This window comes from Podarcis melisellensis (assembly GCF_964234715.1).
Source record: "Podarcis melisellensis genome assembly, chromosome: 2".
Taxonomy (NCBI): Eukaryota; Metazoa; Chordata; class Lepidosauria; order Squamata; family Lacertidae; genus Podarcis; species Podarcis melisellensis.
Genome location: NC_138529.1, coordinates 74,766,704 through 74,777,577, shown reverse-complemented (window position 1 = coordinate 74,777,577; position 10,874 = coordinate 74,766,704). Strand labels below are relative to the sequence as shown.

Here is a 10,874-nt window from a genome sequence, read left to right as displayed (position 1 = left end):
CGTGGTGAGACTTTTAAAGAAGGAAGTGCACTGGGCATTTACATTAAACTAATTAAAGTTTAATGGGACAAAAAGCATATGGTATATTGATACAAAACAGTTCAACGTCTCAAACAAGGGCTTTCAGAATGGTAGAAAAATGGTTGTGAGTAATATATACAAGGAGTTCCTTTAAAAGAGATTTTCTTCAGACACTATAGGAAACAAATCATACGCTTTGCAAATAAAACTAAAATGGACGTTAAGTCAAAGGGAATAAAGGACACAGATGTGTAAAGACTTTTATTTAGGTCACTGGGCTGGTGAAGTGCACCCGCTGCAGTCAATGCAGTCATATTCAATATAATTAGTCTAGCACATGTACCGAGTGGGGGACGTTCTGCTCAGCAGAACAATCATTCAACGCAGCAATTGAAAAAAGGGTTTGGGCCTCGCTGCTGTTTTCAGTAATATTTCATCAGCCCAGGAACAGATGCAGCTGCAGTAAAGACAAACACATTAGAGGATAAAAACAGGAGGACAAACCACAAGAGACTCTGGGTTACAATGATAAGGCAGCTGTTTTGTAAAATAATATGTTTAATGCTGCTGCTGAAATTCACACATTCAGGTCAAATATAGAGGTGGTGAGTAGACTTTAAAAATTCTACCACCCTTATCCAAACCCATAATAGTTTTGTCGAACATGCTTTGCATAATTATCTCAAGTTTCAGTGGGTTTTTTGCAACGTTTAAATGCTCGTTTAAACACGCTTTCTGTATTTTATTCCATGTCTGTTTGTGCGAACCATCTCACAGTCTGCATATTTCGGTACAAACAATAAAATACTAATGTACAGCAGAAATGCATCTTACACAATAAGTGTTTCTATGAATGGAGCCCCTGTTTCACCTCAAGCAAGCAACATATATGCATCACATGCCAGGATTTACTTGCAATCACTTGGTAACAACCAGCTGTACACAGAGCTCCAATGAGCTCTGACAGGTCAGAATCTTTAAATCTAAGGCTGTATCTGTGGTTTGAATAAACAGAACTAGGAATGGAACCCTAGAGGATTTGAAACCAGTCCTGCGTTTATCCAACAAGACTAAGACCAATACTAATTTTGGTTTTATTCCTGTTAAGGAAGATAATGGGATTTAGATGTACGGTACTTTATAGGGTCTATAATGGAAGGCAGGTAAGGAGGTGAAGACTTTTATAAAGCTTGTGCTCTGTGTTTTGGTTCTCATGATCAAATTCAGGCACAGGCAAGCATGGACACACACACACACTCAAACACACTTGGCTGCTCCCTTTATGTGAGCAGGGAAATGAATCAGAAAGCTATAGTTAAGCATAGCTCTTCAATATGTGGGAAGTGGGAACTATAGGTAAAGGTAAAGGTAAAGGGACCCCTGACCATTAGGTCCAGTCGTGGCCGACTCTAGGGTTGCGGCGCTCATCTCACTTTATTGGCCAAGGGAGCCAGCATACAGCTTCCGGGTCATGTGGCCAGCATGACTAAGCCACTTCTGGCGAACCAGAGCAGCGCATGGAAAGACCGTTTACCTTTCCGCCGAAGCAGTACCTATTTATCTACTTGCACTTTGACTTGCTTTTGAACTGCTAGGTTGGCAGGAGCAGGGACCGAGCAATGGGAGCTCACCCCGTCACGGGGATTCGAACCGCCGACCTTCTGATTGGCAAGCCCTAGGCTCTGTGCTTTAGACCACAGCACCACCTGCGTCCCAGGAACTATAGTTAACAGCTCCCAAACAAGCCAGAATTTGGAAGCTAGATGTGTTTGTGAGCAGGGTAGGTGAGGGAGGGACTGCTAACCATCTTCTGTTTGTCATAAGGACAGGCATCCCAGTAGTAGTTTTTAATCAGCAACTCCAACTATTCTCAGGATTGGTTAAAGGTGTTAGCAAATGACTCAATTTTAAACATGTTTCCGATGATTAATCCCATGAGACACAAAGACAACAATGTGATTGATACAGCTCTGATGACTAATTTTTTAAAATGTCAAGGTGCTGTCTAGTCATGTGGGAGTGTTGCCATATTGGCTGGGAATCCTGGAAAACCTACTCCCTGCCTTGCAGCCCTTTCCCACTTGGCCAGGGAGGGTGAAGTCCTGACTGACTCCAACTACAAAAGCTGAGGCTGCAGAAGAGACTATTGGGCTGGGGTATTGTTTGGGGTTTTTTGCTGGGGAGTTGTTGCTGTTATTGATATTATTTTTTGTTTATTTATTTTAGATCTATGATTTATGTGGAAATTGTTCTATTTGTTTGTGTACTTTTTGATGTGTTTTATTTATGTCACAAACAAAAATGGCCCTATATGGCCTTCAGACAAAATCTCAGAAATATGTTCATGCACCAGTCACTCCTGTTGCATTCCATTTAATTTCACAATTTGTCCCTTGCTGTCATAGTACTATTTTATTTATTTTTGCTAATATAATGCTGAATTTGCACAATTTCACCTATGTCACCAAAAATAGATAACATAAGAACATAACAGCCCTGCTGTTATGCTGGACATGGGCATAACAATTAGGAACAGTGGATGTGAAGATAACAGTGATTATGATGGCCTGTTTCTTTGCTAAAAACTCTATCAACTCTGTTGTGTAGGCATCTCTGCATGTACATTAAAAGTTCACTTTTTCGAGTGGTCACAACAGAGATACATACAGTTTATTTATATTGTTTATTTGTTTATGTATTTATTTAATATTTTTACCTGCCTTCCATTCCAAAGGCCCTCAGTGTAGCTCACAACATAATTTTCAACAACCTACAAGATACACTCAATAATAAAATAATATCCAAGAACAGAAACAATAAATTGACAGGCTACAGCAGAAGCATAAAACAACCAAAAAGGGAATAACAAAGATGCAACAGAACAAAAAGGTCTTAATTTTCCATCTTAATGCCAATAGTTAGGGGACCAATCAGAATGCTCAGAGGGAAGTCCACAATCCGGACACCACTATGGAGAAAGCCAAATCCTGTGTCCTGGTCAATCAAATGTCCAACTACAATACACTCAGGGCAAGGCCCTCAGTGAGCAATAAATACTGTTAGGTAGGAGAAACTTAGTCTCTGATAGTCACCCCCTTCTCCATGGCACATCTGCCACAAGTGAATGTTAAAGATTGGCTTAATTAAATGCTACCAAGTGTTTTTTATATATATATTTCTCAAAAGTTATCAATTAAAAAGTCCTGCTGCATTAGCTGAGGCAAGGGGTTCAGACATCAAAACAGGTAATCAAAGCATTTTTTTGTTAGGGTGAGTTCAGGAAGCTACAGTAATTGTGTCTCTGTGGGGACAAGGAAAGGCAGAGGTCAAAAGCACTTTCCGGGAGTTACGCCTGCTTTCTGCAAATCTATTTTATAGTAAATGAGAATGAGAAATAGGTGTAACCTAGTCCTGAAACAGGAAGAATAATGCATGGGTTGTAGAGAATGGTATTGGCTCCAAGTTTTGAGGGGCCTTGAGGGGCCGTCTCCTCAATGAAGCCCACAGTGCCTGTTTACTTGCAGTCTGCCTCTGGGCAAATTGGGGAGAGGGGGAAAGCACAGGGCAGCTGAAAGATGCTGGTTTATCTCCTCCCTTTTGCATGGTCAGGAAAGGCATGTGAACAGGCAGTGAAAGCACAGCAAGGAGGAAGAGAAGGAGGCTTGGAGGGTCAGCCGTGGTCCTCTTGCAGGGCTGTGCACCTTGACAGGTCTCAAATGATGCGTAGCCCTAATGCCAGCCTTGGCAGAGAACAAAGTAGCTACCAAGAGATTCAGACTACCTAATACAGAGATATTAACTTGGTTTGTCATACAGGTGGGTGTTCCATGTTTTGAATTGCATGCAGTTCTTTTCCATGGAATTCCAGCAACTGCATTAGGATCTACCCAAATATGACTTTAAAAAAAACAGGTTATTGCAGAAAAAAGATACTTCATAGTTTCTGTTGACTGAGTGTTCCCCCCCGCCCTTTCTGCTTTTACCTTTTGAGATCTAGTGTTTCTTCCTGTGTAATCCTTAGTCATGTCAAGCCAGTCATTTTCAATTGCAAAAGAGCTACTTGCATCCAGCATCCAGTTATATTGTGGAACTTTCAAATTCTTTTATCGTCAGTATGGTAGAAGCAAAAACAGCAGCAATAAAAACAAAACATCTAAGGCAGCAGATACTAATGGTATAGTAGATACCCCTGGAATATCTTGGGCTTTATATTGTAGCATACTGTAGTTGCTGTTTTAAAAACACACAAACACCTACACCCTTGTTACTTTCCACCATATGTAAAACATCTCCAGCTTTTTTCACGCTGGTTGTTTGGTCTAGCTTTTACATTTGGATTTTATTCCTTTCTCCTGAACTTTTCTGTTGGCTGACATTCAATGACGACTGTCCACTCATAGATGGCAGCAGTCTCATTAGCAGAATGGGGAAGGGGGTCATTTTTGTGACACTCCCCCCCCTTTCATCTCTAGCCCTCTGGAACTGTTTTATTTATCATTATTTCATACAATGTCTATTTTGCTTGATTGAAAAAAAACCCTCAAGCAGTTTGCAAAAAAGAAAACCGTAAAATTATTGTTAAAAAAAACTATTTAAAGCATTTTTTAAAATGTAATCAGCAATAAACTTAAAACAGATTAAAAATGTAATCAACGATAAACTTAAAACACACATCAAAATTCTAGATATCTGGACAGACTTTTAGATGCATCAGGGTGCTGCAGAGGGTGGGAAGAGTATCGTCAGAAATGGCCTTCCTTGTTTGGAAAATGACCTTGTTCTGCTGGCAGATTCCTTTTTTCAGTGGACAGTCATAAGTGGGTGTCACCTAATAAATATTAAAATTACAGCATTTCTCTGGTTTTGGGTGTAGATTTTACAAGATAGATCATAAAGACTAATAATTATGTTGTAAGTATTACCATCACTTATTTTCACATAATATTTTTTCACACAATCATTTCTGTCAGAACTGATCTTGTTTTTATTTCTGTAATTTTATGCAAGTTTTTATATAAGTAGATAGGTAGATTTAAATATGTCATTGTACCATATCTCCCCCAACACTTGTGTGCATTAAACAAACCTGAGTTGGCCTAATGAAGTAGTTTATAATTATACTACATTGGCTTTTTAAAAGTGTGCTTTTACTAGAACTATATCTACAATAACACTAGCAGAGAAATTCTAGTGATAGTGCAATCCCATAGATATTTACTAAGAGTATCACTATATTCAATGGGACTTACTCTGAGAGGATTGCAGTACGAAGGAACTAATATAGAACATTGCATTACAACACATAATGTTTGAAGACAAATAGGTATCTAATTCAGAAAAAAAGTCTTACACTTAGGGAAGTACATTGAATACATAGCACTTTTTGGTGTCTCAAGGCTAAAATCAAACATAAATAATGATCATATGGAATTCCATGCTGCTGTGTAACATATATATATTTCAAACCCTAGTTAAGACCAGTCTTAAGGTTATATATTCTTATAAATTTGACAGAACTTCCTAGAAACGCATACGTATTATGAAGTGAAATCCTCTATACCCATATAGGATGAAATCCAATTTGTCCATTGATTTTAACGAGTCTTCTGTGAGTATGACTAATGTTGGTTATCTCCCATTTGGTTATCTCCCATTGATAGCATGTGTACCTTTTACATGCACATTTACAACATACTGGTAATAAATATTACAAACACAAGACAGTGGTCAACTAAATAAATGCCTAAGTGGAACAATTTTCACTTGCGCCAACACGAATTTCCTCACCTCTGCCTCCCCTGCACACACCTTGTGTGGTCTCCAATTCTGATTCAGAGGGTTGGGGGAACTCCTAGAACATATTTCGGAGGCACACAGGGGAGGAGGGGGGGTATTTGTGGCACAAGGAGATATTGTTGTGCTAACGGAAAGCTTGCCTTCGCACCATGTTGAATTCCACCCATAATTTTTTGACTCTTCAGCTGCCGATGCAAGATTTCCACTGCATTTGATGGAACTTACCGTATTTTTCGCACCATAGGACGCACCGGACAATAGGACGCACCTTGTTTTAGAGGGGGGAGAACAAGGGAAAAAAATTCTTCCGCTCTCTGACCAGTGCCCCTTCAGCAAAGCGGCAGGAAGCGCTGCGCAGAGAGTGGGAGAATTTTCCCCCTCTTGTTTTCCCGCTCTAAAACAAGGTGCCATTTAAGGTGCGTTCAGGTGGCTACCTTGGAAGCCTGGAGAGCTAGAGGGGTCAGTGCGCACCGACCCCTCTCGCTCTCCTGGCTTCAGGTTCCTTTCGACCTGCTCTTTGGGGCTGGCGGGGGGAAGCCCACCACCAGCCCCAAAGAGCAGGTCTGGGAGCAGCGGAAAGGCGCAGCGGAGAGGCTGCTGCCATACTCACACATCACTTCTCCAGCTGGGAGAGGGTCGCGGGGCTATGGCTTCTTTATCCCCGTCCGCGCTCTCCCGGCTGGAGAGGTGACGCACGGCTATTGAGGCTCCTGCCATAGCCGCGCGTCACCTCTCCAGCCGGGAGAGGGTCGCGAGGGGCTGCTTTAGTCCCGCGCGCGCTCTCCCGGCTGGAGAGGTGATGCGCGGCTATGGAGGCTCCTGCCAGAGCCGCGCGTCGCCTCTCCAGCCGGGAGAGCGCGTGCGGCGCTAAAACAGCCCCTCGCGACCCTCTCCGGGCTGGAGAGGTGACGCGCGGCTATGGAGGCTCCTGCCATAGCCGCGCGTCACCTCTCCAGCCGGGAGAGGGTCGCGGGGGGCTGCTTTAGCTCCGCGCGCGCTCTCCCGGCTGGAGAGGTGACGCGCGGCTATGGAGGCACCTGCCTGAGCCGCGCGTCACCTCTCCAACCGGGAGAGGGTCGCGGGGCTATGGTGTCTTCGCTCCATAGGACGCACACACATTTCCCCTTCATTTTTGAAGGGGAAAAAGTGCGTCCTATAGAGCGAAAAATACGGTACTTCTAAGTAGGCATGTATAAGATTGTACTGCAACATTTTGCCTTGCACAGAAGTGTTTAAACTGCCTCTCTGAATTAGGTAACAATCCAGCTCTCCTTATGTACAGTAGCAGAACTGCTGCTTTGTAACTCACATCAGAAATCATAATGCCAAGGAACATAAGAACAGTCTCCTGGATTTGGCCAATGATCCATCTAGTTCAGCACCCTGTTCTCACAGTGGCCAATGGACACCTATGGGAAGACCACAAGTAGGACTTCTCTAATCCTGCTGTTTCCAGCTGATATTCTGAACCGCACTACTTCTATCAGTAATGATAGAACAAAGTCTTATCCTTCATGGATCTGTCTATGAGAGCATAAGAAAGCATTTGGGAAGTAATTGTAAAATGTTCAGAGTCTTGGTATCAGAAGATTGGCTTGATGTTACTTAAAATTCAAATTTCTTGATTTTCTGTGTATAATACCTGTATCTAATAGAAAAACTGTTGTTACTGCCAATCAGTACTGTATTCTTGGTTTTAGGTACAGTTGTACCTCTGGTTAAGTACTTAATTCGTTCCGGAGGTCCGTTCTTAACCTGAAACTGTTCTTAACCTGAAGCACCACTTTAACTAATGGGGCCTCCTGCCGCCGGCACGCCGCCAGAGCACGATTTCAGTTCTTATCCTGAAGCAGAGTTCTTAACCTGAAGCACTATTTCTGGGTTAGCGGAGTCTGTAATCTGAAGCGTATGTAACCTGAAGCGTATGTAACCTGAAGTACCACTGTATATAAAAAGCAAGGCTCACAGCTTAAAGCATTATCTTGGAAATATGTTCCAACAAGAAATGTTTCCAACCTATAGGTCACTCACTAGCATTTATTCAGAAGCCTAAAATGAAATTGCGGGGGGTGGGTGCAGGAGCGACAGCTGAGGTGAGAAAGCTGTCAGAGCTGCAGGCAATATGACCACCAGACATTGGGACTGAGATGTACTTGGAAGCTGGAAGACAGACTTTGACAAGGCTTACATGGTTCTGGGGCAGTTCTTAGTGCTAAAGGACAAGGACCTCTTCTGTGAATGGCTGAAGGACATGTGTGGCACCAATGCCAAGCAATCCAGAGACTGTTACGGCTGCCTGAAGGGTGAGATTTTTCTTGTGAGTGACGTTGGCCAAAGCCTGGTGGATGCCGTTAGGGCTTTTGTAGTTGAATAGATTGTCCCTCCCCGTCTCTCCTAGCACCTACTCTTTATAAACCTTCCAGAATCTACATGGGCTGCTGTGGGCTCTTGCTCCCAACCCTGGTATGCGGGGAAGCCATGGCTGCCTTTTAATGTAATAGAATCTTTGTTCCTCCAGGGAGAGGGTTGAGAAACATCCAATGTTCTAATGTGGTTTTTTAAATGTGGCTTTGATAGCACCTCCCCCCATAGGCCACCCAACTCCAGAAGCAGACCTGCCTAACAGTAATAGAGGTTCCCCTGCTCCCTTTCTTTGAGCTCCAGTTAGACTGAGGTTTACCTGTCTGAAAACAAAAAAATGTATTAGGATTATTATTTTTCTGTTTTCTCTCCAGCGTCTGGTCCTCACCATAACTTGCATGCGACTTGGTTCATTGGCAAGAACCAAAAATCATTGCAATACAATAAAAATCAGCAGTGTTAACTAAATAAAAATAAAATGATTTTCAGTAAGTTTTGTTTTGTTATCAATGCACAAAATTGTTAACTGAAGTTCCAGTCCAAAGTCTTCCTACTGAGAAGCCCCACTGAATTCACTGGGCTTTGTCAGCTAACAAGAGATAATTGAACCAATCTCTTGAAATATATTATTCAGAAGCAGACTTTATTCATTATGTATTTTGAAATGTTACATTCTAAGTTTTAAAAATAGCTTTTATTGGAACTCTTACTTAAAACAGCCATTAGATTCCCGTAATCAAATGTTAAACTTTAAAAAGTTTTCCTACTCCCACTACCTTTTCAGCAAAGTTGGAAGTATCACTTTGAATTTGCCCAGACATGCTCTCTTTTACCATGCTAATGGTAACTTTCTCTTTTACCATGCTAATGTGATATTTTGCTAGGTTTGTTGATGTGTTAATAGTCTACATTGCTCTCTTTCAGAAACTACTAAGAATTCCACTTAGCATGACCAAAGGCCTTAGGCATTATCTAAGGTAGTCTTTTCGATCAGTTCTTGGCTTTGGAGACTGTTGGGGCAGGGCAGAAAGACTTAATTTTGAGTGGTGTTTAATGTTTAGTGAATGACAAACATGTTTAAATAGAAAATAAAAAGGGGAGTTAGTAGTTAACAGATTAAAATGTTTTAAAACATGAAGCAGCATGCTAACATTATATGAAAATAACTCCTACTGAAATGAATGGAAGTTCCACAAAAAGTGTTTGGGATCAAGACAATAATTTCCATTTAGGGCAGCAGATTCCTAGATTCAGGATATTCTAGAAAAGCTTTAACAACAACAATTACTGTACATTCTGTAATGTACATATTGTACTCATTAGATTATTTCACTGTGAAGTGAAACCAAAATATGTTTCTGTTTAACTGACCCATTTTTATCTAATATTATTGGTGTACTGTAAATAGATGTTTTAAAAGGTATTTTCTTGGGCAAGTGGGAAAGAACTATGGAGTAAATTTCTAGAACTTTACTTCCAAGAAATTTGATTCCATGCATGACAGCTGTTTGGGAATAAAAAGCTGGCCTGGATATTTACATTAGACAATTCATATTTGTTCTGTTCAGCTGTGTTTATGATCCTGAAATAGTCTGCGCTGCCAAGTCACTAGAGAGGTTTAAAAATTCCAGTTGGTCAGAGTTTCTAATTCCCACCACCCACATTGCCTCCTCCCTATCCCCCCTCCAATTATTGCTCAATAAATGCAGAGGTGGTAGGGGATAGCTACTGCGAACTAAAAGCCATTGTTAAAAAAAAAAAAGATTTAAATTAATTTCATTTTTATTACAAATAGCCAAGGATTTTTTTCCAAAATATAAATCTGTAAAACAATCATCTTGACTGTACAATTTCATTTACAGTATACAATCCAGAAAAAGTACACAGTTAAAGAACTGTTTTTATACATTAGCCCTTGGCCACAAAACAAAGAATTTGGCAGTACTACTACAACTTTAATGACTATGGGGTGAAAATCAACATATCAATTACATCATCTAACTTCATTATCAAAGCGGGATACATACATACATCATTGTACAGGGAATGTTAATTTTTTTAACTGGAAACTGTCATCATGTTGTAGTTTTTGGAAGGGCTGGCTCTGCCAATTCTCCACTCCTCTTTACAGCTGCTCATGCTCTCAAGAGCTTTGGCATTCTTCACTGCTGGCTGAGGGCCTTCATAGAGGACACAGATCGACCCATCTTCTCCGATGCGATAGGACACCTCAAAGGGGTCGATCCAAAGAGTTAGTTCGCTGGGCAGGAGCTGGAAGAGTCTCTCGTGGCTGAGTCCGATCATACCCGCTGCCTTTCCTATCAAGGGGTCCATCTTGTGATTGATCCTAATGCAGCGGTATCCTGAGCCTTTGGAAGGCATCAGGGGGAACCAGTGGTGCTTATAATGGTCTGCAGAGGGTGGGGGGAACAAAGGAAAGAGGAAGAAGAGTTACAGCCTCTGGCACACAGTCCCCGTCCTTCAGCTGTCTCGCCTGAAGAGGGATTCAAAACACAGAGGAGAAAACGACAAAAGGGGGGGGGGGAGAGAGCCTGTTTAGAAACACAAATAATGAGGACCTCAGTACTGTTATCACTGAAAGTAAAGGAGGGCTGCCAAGGAGACAGGTCGCCAGCCTCCTCCTCCAAGTCGGAGAGGCTCAAACTGAGGCGAATTTAAGCTCCTTAATCGTTGAG

General features: G+C 41.7%; 1 protein-coding gene and 1 long non-coding RNA gene across 2 annotated transcripts in view; both read right to left on the bottom strand.

Moving 5' to 3' along the window:
- Positions 1 to 269: 269 nt before the first annotated feature.
- LOC309364309 lies at positions 270 to 7,493 on the bottom strand. Its single transcript, XR_014165815.1, has 3 exons — positions 7,127 to 7,493; positions 4,005 to 4,121; positions 270 to 478 (listed from the first exon to the last, which is right to left on the bottom strand). It is a non-coding gene; the product is annotated as an uncharacterized lncRNA (long non-coding RNA).
- A 2,449-nt stretch (positions 7,494 to 9,942) lies between these two features.
- Positions 9,943 to 10,874, bottom strand: part of LOC309364300 (protein BTG1-like) — a 1,530-nt gene continuing 598 nt past the window's right edge. The window contains exon 2 of the mRNA XM_081901258.1: positions 9,943 to 10,589. Within this exon, the coding sequence (XP_081757384.1) occupies positions 10,237 to 10,589 (353 nt within the window). The 3' untranslated portion in view covers positions 9,943 to 10,236. The remainder of the gene's footprint in view (positions 10,590 to 10,874) is intronic.